This window comes from Rhipicephalus sanguineus, chromosome 2 (assembly GCF_013339695.2).
Source record: "Rhipicephalus sanguineus isolate Rsan-2018 chromosome 2, BIME_Rsan_1.4, whole genome shotgun sequence".
NCBI classification, from domain to species: Eukaryota; Metazoa; Arthropoda; class Arachnida; order Ixodida; family Ixodidae; genus Rhipicephalus; species Rhipicephalus sanguineus.
In genome coordinates this window covers 210,252,101-210,265,068 of record NC_051177.1, presented here as the reverse complement: position 1 = coordinate 210,265,068, position 12,968 = coordinate 210,252,101, and the positions used below count along the sequence as shown (strand labels likewise).

The following is a 12,968-nucleotide window of genomic DNA, read 5'->3' as shown; positions in this document are numbered from 1 at the left end:
AAATTTTTAAAGCACATAATGGCTACCATTTTTAAATTACAAATACAGATCTAGGAGGCCATGCTTTTGCTTGGGGAAGCATGGCCTCCTCATCATTATGTGGAAAAGAAAGAGCATATTCTGATGACAAAAATTCAGGGGTGCAGTCCATAGAATTCCCTACAATAATGCTTAGATCTGGCACCACTGTCTGTGTGAATTTCTCTAAGAGGCGTTGTGCCAACAAAGGAATGATGGTATGTACCGTATTTTCTCAAATATAACCCGCAAAAAAAAAAAAGAAAAATGTGCTTATCCTTTTGCAGTCCGTTGTCGGCCCCTGCCCGACAGCACAACACGGCCGCAGCGGCCCATGGTCGGGCACTGCTCGATAAGTTCTTTTGCGGTTGATTCATGTGCGCGTTTTCTTACTACGTTATGTGCAATCTGTAAAAAAATAAGTCAACTTCTTTTTTGAGTCTTTTACTTTTGGACCAGAATGTATGGAAGGTGGAAAAGGGTTTCAAGACTACCAAGGGTTAAAACGTTGGGGACGCGAGTTATACCTATGTGGGAGTTACAGGCATGTTTTTTTGTTCTTTTTGTAAAGTTAGAGTTAGGGGAGCAATGTGCAGCCCAGGGGCGGGTTATATGCAAGAAAAATACGGTATATGTATGCGAGGCTTGTGTTGGCTGGTGTTGAGCGAAGCTCAAGCTAAAAATTGCATATGGCTGCACAAATAAAGCTTCTCTAAAAGAAAACCTTCATAAACGGTTCTCATTCATGCACATCATGCTCTAGGATAAAATTTCACTCACCTGTACAGCATAACCAAACAGCGAGAGAAAGAAACGGACAACAAACTGTCGCCGAGTGAACGCTGACCTTGTCTTCCAACTTTAGCAGCTGCTTGCTACTTTTTACGTTTCATAAAAGTGTGCATCGAAGCAAATGTTCTCAAAGTAAAATAACGCTTGTTTCTTTGTGATAAGAAAGAACTAGATTACTAAGTGCTGCTTCAGTACGAAATTATAACCATCCTGACACAAGTAACGTTTAAGGCCAGACATGTCTCCCAGGTGTCCGGGCTCTCTGTGAATGATGCCAATCCGAATCCGACACATCCCAGCATTCCCATGCATACAACAGCGTCACAGCACCAGTTTTCCCTCTAGGTAACTGTATGAAACCGTATTGTGCAATCATTACATACGTGTTCGAATATCCACACACTCCTACTATAAACAGTGGCACCTCGATTATACATCCCCCAGTTGTGCAACAACCCGCATTTTACGACGAATCGGTTTGGCCCCCGCAAAACTCCCATAGAAATAATGTGTTCAAAACCTCGGTTATACGCCGCAATTTTACGCCGATCCCACATTATATGACAACTCTCTGGTACCGTCGGACTCTTGGTACCATTGGTTTTCTTTCGAGTAGCTGTTATTTCATTGAACTGCTGTTAGTCCCAGCGTGTGTGCCATCAAAACTTCTCTTCTTATGTACGTGCCTTTAAAAGCTGGGTTCGTCAATTTTTTAAAAAGAATTAGCTATTTTACTTGAATTTAATGCCGAGCAAATATTCGCGGGTGCAAAATACAAACTTACATGCACCTAGGTTAACGATTAGAAAAAAGTAGACTGAGACAGGTACGGTATGTACTCTTAGAATAGAAAATTTATTCATTTGCTTTTGTAATCCGGTTTTCCTTGCTTTAAGATGGCTGGTGGATATTCTTTGATCGCGTGCGTACCCAGGGAGGTTACCTAGACAAGCTCTATTCACACGGAGTAGCTTCCGCTAGTCAGCAAGCTCATCTTTGAGAACTAGATATTTTCACGCTCTCGGTCTGAGGAAACATTTCCTGGTCGACATACAGCTGAAGGTCTTCCTTTGTTTGCTGTACTCGGTCACAGGCCTCGAGCACACAAAAAGGACGTGTCATAGTGATCTTCACCACGCAAAATAACTTTCCCTTGACTTGAGCGTTCATAATAACAGCGGCACATCACCAATTAGACTTCACAAGGGAACAAGAACAACGTGCACAGTTCAGTCATGCACGAAAGCGCCCTATGCGAACTCGCAAGAAAATATTCTCTGTTGCCATTAGGTGATGGCGATAACACTGTATCAGGCTCTATTGACGGGAGGATGTTACCAACGCGATTTCAGTTTCTTCAATATCATTTTTTTGCGCAGGCAATTTTCGGACTCGATTTATCGCGAAGATGCACATTGGATTCCATTTTTTGAAAGTTGAGGATAAAGATTAGCTCACACCTCCTTCAATTAAGTGCTTAACTGTCATTTAAAAAAATAAATGAATCTACCTTCCTCGGAGAAGTGCAGAGTTGTGCCGTGGGCTTATTCAGGCAGTCTGTGCCCTTTTTACTGGCAAGGCCGAGTGTTACTGCCTATGTTCTTAGTCTTTCAGTTGTACGACTGTTTTGCGTGGTCCCCTCAAAGTTGTATAATTGGGGTTCCACTGTACTCTAGACTCATGTGCAAGTAAGAGGCAAAGCATACTCAAATGAGCAAATAATCCAGGACAGCTCATTCCCTGTTTATAGCAGCACTAACCGGCACGCATTTCGGCGTCCACAGACAGTGGCATCGTGCTTGGTGGTGAAGCCTCCGCCAGGCTGACGGGCCACACCGGAGCGGCCAATTGCCTGTGCAGTACGTTGGTCTCGCTCAAACGAGTCCCAGTGTCGGGCACCCCCGAATCCCAAGCCACCGTCGAGCCCATCCTCGTCTTCATCCTCGGAGTCCGACAGCACTGGCTCCCGTGCTCGTCGGTAGTTGTCAAATGAAACACTCACTGCGCAAAGGATCCAGTCATCAGTCAGCTGCAGCCACAAAAAGATGGCTGACGCTATTGTCAAGTGGCTATTTCAGAAGTGATGCACCCACAATTTCAATGCAGGCACTTGTAAGCATGTACGAGAAAAGTGCACATCAAGACATAGCTTTGCAACAAAAATGAAAAACTGCAAAATGAACAGAGGAAGATAATTATCTATACAATTACTACAAATGTACCTCCCACCCTAATAAAAGGCAATGAAGTCGCTTACATCGGGAGATGAAAACAGAGCTTTAGCAGCTTTGAATGATAAATAATGCGAGTGGCCTTCAGTCAAAATGTTTAAAATGACAGCTAGGATCAGTTCGTAGAAACATGACAACAAAGACTTCAGAAAAAGTACGCTCCCTCCTTTCTAAGTCTTTGTTCTTTTTTGCACATGTCCAGTGGGTATCACGTGTCGTTCTTTTGCAGCAACATCATACTTGGTTTGGGTTCACACTCCAGTCACCCCTAACCAAAAGGTTTCAAATATAGTTGTAGGCCTGAAGTGCAAAGATTTTGCATAGCCTGCCCTAAACGAGATTGTGCAGACACTTTATGTCAATGTCTCTTCTGCCTTTTCAACAATAATTTTCTGAAGGCTGAAATCTTAAATTCGTAACAGGGCTAGATTATCGGCATTCATTATTAAAACTGATCAGGCACAACAAAAGATGGTACAACTGTCACGTGGTCATGACATTGGTGAAGGCAGAGTCGGCATGTTTAAGACTAAACTTTTTATTTGGGCGAACTTGTGCCAGGAAAATGAAAAGACAAGGTCAGTGGTATTACTGAGGACTTGTGATTTGGAGAAATTTTGTTTTCATTTTCGAGCACTTTGGAGCAGCAAGAATTTCCATTTGGAGCACTTTGGAGCAGGTAATTTTGCATCTGGGAGCACTCTAGAGCAGCTAATTTCACACGTTGGAGCACACTGGAGAAGCAAGTTGCATTTAAGTTCAAGCACATCAGTAATTATTATGGGGCTCTTATGAAGAGCTAGAAATAATTCGATTCATCGCAAATCTCATGGAGAAATTTCAGGAACACTCCCTATTTCACTCGATATTGCAAAGATAAGGGCATCATGCAGTTGAGTGTTCTGGAATAAACTCTGCAGCTCTTATTTTTGACACTAGCAAATAAACAGAATACTGGAGAAATAAAATTGTACTTTATGAAATCAGACTCTAAATACATCTGTGGTTATCAGCAGACTTGGTAGACAAACGCCACGAAGCCTCAAGGCTAAAGAGTCCCACTGTCCCTAATACGTTCCACTAAGACGACTCCAAGGCGAGAGCCAGGTTCTTTTTCTTCTCGATAGATTGTACTGCTGGGTGCAACATGATGTCACTTAGCTAGCCTCAAAAAGCCAACCTCCTCCGACACTCCCTTCCCTCTTTCTGAATCCTCTTTGTGCTGTAGCAAGAGCATTCTCGCAGTGCTTCCAGTTTGTGCATGCGGCAGGGTGCCTGGGAGATGGAGATCGGCTTCAAGTCGAGCTTCCGCAAAAGTGTCCGAAAATGTGTTCAACGGGGGACTACATGATTTAACAAACTTCATTTTCATTTTACAGCGAAGCTGTTTATGGCTAGGACATTCGCTTTGCACGTCCAAAACCCCCTGGTGCCCTCTAGGGTGCAGTGCAAAAAAAAAAAAAAAAGAACCCCTCTTAGGGTCCCTTATGCATCTGCCTAAGATGACTCAAAGGCGAAAGCCATCTCTTTTTTTTTCTCACGCGATAATTTGATCCTCCCCTGCTCCCTCCCCCCCTCCGAAAGCTTTCTGCACCTATGTGGGTTGCACCGCCTACATGATCAACGCACCAATCACGGAGGCAGTGCAAAGCGACAATGTCATGTGATGACGTCATCACGTGACGTCACGGTGTATGACTTCATGATGACGTCACAAGTTATGGCAATGCAAAGATAAAGTGAGGCGGTCGTCTCTGTTGCACGGAAGGTGTATGCGATAACATCACCCCGCGTGCAACGCCTGCCGTCGATTGCTCATCAAACAGAGAAGAAACATCCCGCCTGTCTTTCGTAAGGAGTAGGCAGGGACGCCAGGGGAGGCGGGGGGCTGCGATGCTCGAAGGGCGCAGTCGCTGGCGCGCACGCTATCTCGAGGCATCAGGAGACAGCTCGTAAACTTGCTGTGCTCTCGGCGCTTTCTTCATGTTAAGAGAACTGACAGCACGAAAAAATGCTTTGGTCCCTAGAGCGGCCATGTTCCCTTAAACCAGCGTTTTGTTGAGTTACACGAGATCGGATCCAAGAGTTAGCTGCTAGCCTTACTTCATATAACAATTCAATTTTTTGGTATCGCATTCACTGCTTCGCAAACTGCGATTTTTTTTTAACCATCGGCTATTGACCCTGGAAAGCGAAGGGCGGACGAGTAACACGGCGTAGCCACTGTGTGTGCTACACCGTGTTGCAAGAGTTCCCAGATCTGTTGCAAGCATTCCCAGATTTCATTCCATGATATCCCGAAACATAACACGTGTAGTTATTACTGAACAAACACTGCTTTAATTACGTGCTGTGCCACGCTTGAGGCAAGCTAGCAGCAGCATTTCTGGAACAGACGTTGTCTGCCGATGAATCAACACCACTCTTTCTCGCTACCGATAGGCCTAGACGCCACGAGCCTCTGCAGAGAACACGTTTTGCCGTCGAGCCAGCTTGCACAACAGAAGCTGCGTCAGCACGGTACATGGCATTGTGGCTTACTCGGTTAGCACGCGTGAACGCTGTTTATTCAGCGGAATAAATCTTGCTCCGTGGTTGTAACTTTGGCAGCCCCATATCAAGCTGCATGCACATATTTTCACGTGCTGGCAGTGCGATTGCCGTTGATGGACGCCCCCAAGCCCGAGCCTCTGGCACAGTTTGGCACAATTTCCGTCGATATTATCAGGATGGCGCAGTAAATCCAATTTGGCGCACTTTGGCACAGTTGGCGAAGGAGTGGAATCACTGCAAGGTACAAGCAATTCACGCTGCACACTGATAGTGGCGTACAGAGCGTTGGCCATCGGTAACCTTATCTGCAGTAAGGTGCGTCTGTATTTATACATGCAGCATCGAACATTCGAGCCCTATTGCCGGTGGCCGCGTTAGTTCTAGAATGAAACTCAACTGTTCACGCTTGCATGCTCAAGCCTATCAGAAGATTCTGAAATAATTTGGAAGGTGCGATGAAGAACTCCCCCTTGGTAGTGGTTAAAAGAGCTGTGGTTGATTTCAAAGCGCATGTATATTTTGCTTGCTGTGTTGTGACTTTCTCCCCACCTTTCTTTCTCTCACTGTAACTTTCCCTCATCTATTCTATTGGTCTGCAGGGGTCCTTGAAAATTCATCGCTGGTTGAGAAACACTGCAATAGACAGTCTTTCCATTAGTAGGGTTATTTAAATTTGTGTTCTGAACGGCTGCCTATCGCTTTAAGTTTTGAAAATGTAACAAGTGCACCAGTAGGAATCTTTGACAGGATGCCATTCTTACGTCCATTGCACTTTATGAGGTTCAGTATTTGAGGAGAAGAATCTGCCAGGCCAACGCGGCGTGCGAGGGTGGCCCGACAGCGTCACGGAAAAAATGCGGTTTTCGCTGCAGCCCAACAAATGACGCTTCCAGCGTGTTGCAATCGTTTACATGTTCTTCTATAGATGAGACACAAGAAAGTCGCGATGGTGTCTTGTATATTGTAAAATTTCCCAGATTTCCGTCCGTAACATCAATGATAAAAGGTTACAGACAATTTATGTGCATTTATTAATAGGTACTGTCCCATTTATAAGCAGTACAGCCCTTGAAATGAGCAACTTGAAGTGGTCCTTGAGCAGACGATGTCTGCCGCATCCACAAGTCCCTTGCTCGCATGTTGTGCGCATGCGTGAGTAGGTGGCCTTGGGAGGGCAAGCTTTCACGATCTGCACCCTTTCTGTCCCTCTTTGGCACTCTAGCAGGCTTTGTGTAGTGCTGGCTGTGCTGGCTTCTTGCTCTGTGCACACTTTTCACACCTCAACAAAGGCGAGAGCTTTCCAGGCTTTCTATCAATGCTTCTGTAAGATGGGGCGCAAATGTGTTGAGCAGAACTGCAACAGTGGCTACGCATCTTGCAAGGAGAAGGTTCAAAGGTTTCCACCTTCGAAGTTTCGAGTGACCCAGTGAGGTTCGAAGTGTAGGCCCGCGCAATACCAAGAAAAGATAGAGAGCTCACGACTCCAGACTACGTTTGCAGGAAGCACTTATCGGAGAGTGACATAGAGAAACGGTGGTATTATGGTGAGCTCAAGAGCTGACCCATAGGATGCAGAAATAGGCCATTCAAGGCATTTCGTTATTTAGCAGCGTCCCATTTATTGTCATGTGGTAGTGACGTTGACGAAGGCAGCAGCAGATGTGTTTGAGACTAAACTTTTTATTTGGGCGAACCTGTGCCTAGAAAATGAAAGGACAAAATACAAGCGATTCCGGCTGTACATTGAGAGCGGTGAACAGAGCGTCGGCCATCGATAATCTGATCTGCGGTGAGGCGTGTCGGAATTTATACATGCGGCATCGAACATTTGAGCCTTATCGCTGGTGGCCACATTAGTTCCAGAATGAACTCAACTGTTCGCATTTGCGCACTCAAGCCTACCAGAGAATTCTGAAATAATCTGGAAGGTTCCCAGACATTCGGGCACGGTTTGCGCAAGACGGTGATTATACGTGTAACGGATCAGCTACATAAAAATAGCAAAAGAAGCGCGCGTGGCAGTATCGTCAAACACCTGAAGTGATACTATCGCAGGAACTAGCGCTTCCCTTCAGTGGCCATTTATACAAGGCACGAAGAGAAAGCAGTAATAAGAACAACTTAAATATGAACTGATGGCACGTAGAAGTCCCACCATTCATTCGAACAAATGATACCTAAGCTACTGAGTTCATGCTATAAAAAAATAATAGTTTTGTGTGCTACAAAATAATTCACGCAGGTAATTTTCCTGTATGTGAGGCCTTTATTCTGGTTATGTCACCAAATTTGGAGCCGGCGAGGAGACCCAAGATTCACAGCCATTTGTGCGTAACGTGCAAGAGGTGTATCGGTACCAAATGGCCTTCAATTGACGAGCTTTATCAGAGAGCACGACGAGCGCTTTTTTCCTTCTCCGCTAGCGGACTCTCACAACAGAGCGTCGTGCAAGTCAATGCCGTGCCCGATTCCGTGACTATTGGGACGCCCCAGCCAGTGCTGTTTTGCCTCCTCAAGAATTCTTGCTCCGTGGATTCAGCTGTCCCACAAGAGACAAATTTGATGGTTGGAGATCATGTCATGAGACATGCAGGTGAGAGATGGGGCAAGTGTTCCGATGCTAGCGCTACCCGACAGCAGCGATAACCTGGATGTGGAAGCTTAACAATGTCACCCATGCGTTGACAATAGCTTTGGATGGCCTTCCTATCCAACAAGGCATGGCCACTACAAACAGAGAAACATTTCGATGGCAGAAGAGCTCGGGCATGGCAAAGCTACGAGATGGCTTCGTACCAACGTGTCCACCATTCATGGGTGGCATGCACCAGCGGGCACCTGATCTCTTGACGAAGGTGATCGTGCTGCTCAAAAAGTGCACTTCATTGGCTGTGATGCCTCATAAACAACAATACTGTTTTTCTGCCGTAAGGCCTCGTGTTACATTCCAGTTTTATTTTTATCTCGTGAACAGACTGAACAGTCACCCCTTGTCTTAGAATTGCAGTTGCGTTAAAGCCGAGTAAACACAGCAGTCCACGATTTTTGTTATTGGGCATTATTTTTATAATTTCCTTCTGCAGTCAAAAGCGTGCTGCAAGTGTGCAATGCTAAGCACAGCTAGGAACCCTATAGCAAAAGGCATCAAGGCTAGGAAACGCATGTCATGAACCTAAATCTTGGAGATGCTAAAGAAAAAAAAAAATGAGAAGCCATTCCACTCTGTGAAGGTGGATGAGAAGCGAAGCTGTTTATCACACAACACATAGATAACACAGAATGCCTCCGGACAACTTTTTCATTTTTAGTGGAACAGTGGTGTGCAGTCTGTTTTGTCCAATTTCTGTTATATATAGCCTGCGCTAGAGTTTTTGCACACACACAGACACAGCCTAGCCACAGCCTTCACAGTAGAAATTTTCCTCTTACATTGGGAAAAACAAGCAATAGTGATCCACTAAACCACAGTGACTGTCTCATTCTTCAGGCTAACAAGGGACTGCAAAATTGAAAAATCAGCTCCGAGTGCCTGCAAGTATACTTACCGTATTTACCCGCATTATTTGCACCCTTGCATAATTTACGCACCCCTAATATTTAGACAGCTTCACTAAAAAAAAAAAAATATTTACTCGCATATTCGCGCCCCGTCCAAGCCAGCTCGCCGGCTCGAACGGGGACAGAGAAACTGTGGATGGCCGCGCCCTCGCGCCCCTCGCCGAGCAGGCGAGCGCAGTCATACACAAGACAGGCTGCAAGTGCAAAGTCCCTTCTTCCGATTACTTCGTTCTATTCTCTGGAAACCCCGGAACAGCGGTCCCTAGAATATTGTATTCTAGTAGTATATTTGCCATGAGGATATTATATTCTCACAGCGTTCTCCCACCGTGAGAATGCACGCACGCGACGCGGCATGAACTATTTTCTGCATCGGAGGCGTGCGAGGGCCAATCGCACCAACTTTTCCTCTCGCTGCCCCTCCGTATCTGCGTCCATGCCATGTCAGCGCTGCAAGGCAGCCTCGATTGATTTCGGAAGTTTAGGTTTTGCCATCACCCAGTCGCGTTTTCACTGTTCTGTTGCACTGGGCTACAATAAATATTCAGCGAAATTCAAGCTGTTGAACATATTGGGTGGATTCAGCGCGATACGAGGACAGAGATGAAGAAGGGACCCGAACATCAGTGCTGGTGTTCGTGTCCCTTCTTCATCTCTGTCCTCGTATCCAGCTGAACCCACCCAATATGTTCAACAGAATCTAACTCGCCCAAATGTCAGTTCTTCTAAAATTCAAGCTCACTGTTGTAGAGTTTGTCGAAGAAAATGGGAACTGTGCCGCTGCCAAGCGCTTCAGTGTGAATGAGAGTCACGTTCGGTACTGGATAAAGCAGATTTCACTTTTTATTACTCGACCAGGAAGAAGAGCGTTCCGAGGACCGAAGCATGGGAAGTTTCCTGCTGTTGAAGAACACCTTTTCAAATATGAGCGAGAGCTTAGGTCCACCGGTATCGGCGTGCCGTGGGACCTCGTTTCTCCCAGCATTGTCGAGAAAAGCTTCAAGATGACGGGGCTGTTGAGCGCCTTCGATGAAACCAAGGACGATGCACTTTGGGAGTGCAGTGACAGTGGCCGCGGTGTTGGATTCACAGTTCGACTTCTTAACCAGTGATTCTGACTAGACCGTGCATGACCGGATCTGGCTGGTTAAAGTACGTGCCAATTCTGTTAAATAAACAAGTACCCTTCGTTTGCGCTGTAATTTATTTTCTTTTTTAGTGTATTATATCGCGCGCTTTAGGACTATAGATTGCACATTATTTCGAATGTGTTCGCGAAATCTACACGTAATTTGCACCCCCCCACCTCTACGGAGCTCCAAATTCGCAGAAAAAAAGTGTGCGAATTATGCGAGTAAATACGGTATTAGGCGTCTCAATGTTCATACTGTGACAGGATATGGCAGCTGCATGCGTGTAGCATGAAGGAGCACATGTATACTACTCGTATGTCCAGAGACAGTGGCCTCCTTCCTATCTTTATATGCTACACCACAATACATTGCATATGCTTGACCACGTAGCCCCTCTGCACTGTGGCAAAGCTGACTTTTGCGAACTGCTACAGCTGCACAATAATTAAGATAGTAACATCTTTAGATAATGGCATCTTTTACCTTCTAGTGGAGAAAGTGAAAATCAGGCAGTTTTAGAACCGAAAATTTAAGATGCACTTACAGATTAGCCCCATAATGCACCCACAATCCGCCATAGCTGTGCGTTGCGAAGCCTGATAATTAGGTGCCACAAAGGCATCCGAATTATCAGGCATATCCAAAAAATTGTGCAACAGAAAAATCAGCTGCTGACTTCATGCACTCTCAAAAAATGCATTCTCTTACATGAAATTCTAAAGTTAATAAAACAGTAGTTTCACACGACGAGTTATTTATACCTGGCTTCCTTGTTTTTGTAACACCTTGTATTTTTTTATGCTATAACTGAAGCAGGACACTATTATAATGGTTCACCCCAAGCCTAGTATGCATTGGTGCCTAGAAAACTACTAGGCATGATGCAACTCTGGTCCCCTAGCTTACCTTTGCTCTTGCCATTGAATTTTCTTTCTTCAACACCCAGCACGGTGTCATGCTCACGGTCGTACTCGGCTTGCAACAAGAGCGCCAGAGCATGGTCGTCACTGCAGTCCTCAGGCGATGCAAAGACCTCCGCTGCTGCCACTGCTTCGTAAGGCACTGCAGGGTGGTCCCTACAAGAACAGGTATGCAATTGCCAGGAGGAAAAAGCCCCACAAACAGCTGGTGCACACCGTACAAGATTCGCAAGGGCACCTTTCAGTACACATCGAATTTGGAATACATGTTGTAATAAGTGGGAAGAAGGAGCTCATATGAGAGGCCCTGGAACTGTGGAGGCCTTGTGGTTTGCACAGTGTTCTCTCAATGTCAGTATGTCATTACATAGAGACTGTGCTTTTTTCATTCTGAAAAGTGAACCTGCTGTGTTTGCTATTCTATTCTTCAGTCTGTGTTTCTGTGTTGGGCTCTTTTCCAAGATGAAACCATACCAATTATCTGCATTTTCTGCTTCCATGGCTTCTTCCATGGTTTGTCACGTTTTTCAGCAGGCACATTATTCAAGTGACTGGAATGGCGCTCTCCACAAATGCTAGTCACTGAATCGTTGATGCTCTCTCATTTTGTTCCTCTTGAGAATTATTGCATGAAATCCACATTCTGTAAAGTTTACAATGCTAATTGAAAACTCTTAGTCCACAGAAAAGCTCTATGCTTGTAAGTGACATTTTTACAATTCTGAAGATGCAGAAAATGTGGTGTGACTAAAACTTCAATTCAAAATAAATGCCTAGCTATGCCCCCGAAGTGTTGCGTCACAATACATACGTTGGAGACACTTATGCCACACAAGCTCAACACACCCGATGTTAAGTAGCTTGTGAGTGCAATAAAAAGTCTTCTTTACAGAGAAGTCAATCAAAGTACTCAACAGATGGAATGCAGAGTTGAGGATACTGCACAGCCATCGAGGACTGAGCACACCGGAATGTTTTAGCACACCCTAGGCAGGGCACACAAGGTCTGCTCGACCAAGTGAACCACTTCATGAGGTGCTGCCCCATTTGTTTCAGACGTTCAACAATCTTTTTTTATTTATTGATACTGCAGGCCAATATGCTGGCCCATGCAGAAGGGGCAATACAATGACAAAAGAAAAAGAAAATATAAACATTACAAGAAAATGGCATCCGCTAGGCCACCCCGTTCATTTAAAAAGGTGCAGAGCTATAGTCGGATACAACTTTAGAAGTCCGTGGCATTTCCTTTTCAAAGGTGGATGCACACATGCCTGCACCAATGGGTGAGCCCACCTTCGCAGAACGTTGCCGAGTGCCTGAGCGGGACTATTTCTTTAAAGGCCAACTCCGGCGATTTTTGGAGGTCTATGGATCTCAATGAAATTCGCTGGGTATGTTCCTTTGAAAGTTTCCATCATTTATGCCAAATTACAGGCTTGAGACACGCGCAGATTGTTTGCAAATGAATTTTAAAGATTGTCTGCAAACACCCTCCCAGTTTCCCACAATTATTGGCAACATTGTGTCTGTGACGTCAATATTGTTAAGGCGACGGAAGTGACACAGCCGAGGGCACCGCTAACTGTCAGTATCAGACGCGGCACTGTCAGTCTCAGACATTACAGCTAATGCGCGGCGTGCTCACCTCTCCACTGCGCGCCTGCTCGTCCCGGCTGTCACAGTTTTCATACTCCGCGCCGGCGTGACCGGCATGCCTTGCACGACTTCTGGTTCGTAACAAATACTACGTCATACATAGA

At 45.4% G+C, this 12,968-nt stretch overlaps 1 protein-coding gene across 2 annotated transcripts in view; it reads right to left on the bottom strand.

Annotated features, from left to right (window-relative positions):
- LOC119384039 (serine/threonine-protein kinase RIO3) overlaps positions 1-12,968 on the bottom strand; it is a 57,031-nt gene that overhangs the window by 25,569 nt on the left and 18,494 nt on the right. For both annotated transcript variants that reach the window (XM_037652329.2, XM_037652330.2), the window contains exons 3-4: positions 11,192-11,361; positions 2,571-2,811 (exon numbers count right to left, since the gene is read on the bottom strand). In XM_037652329.2, coding sequence (XP_037508257.1) covers positions 2,571-2,811; positions 11,192-11,361 — 411 coding nt within the window. The remainder of the gene's footprint in view (positions 1-2,570; positions 2,812-11,191; positions 11,362-12,968) is intronic.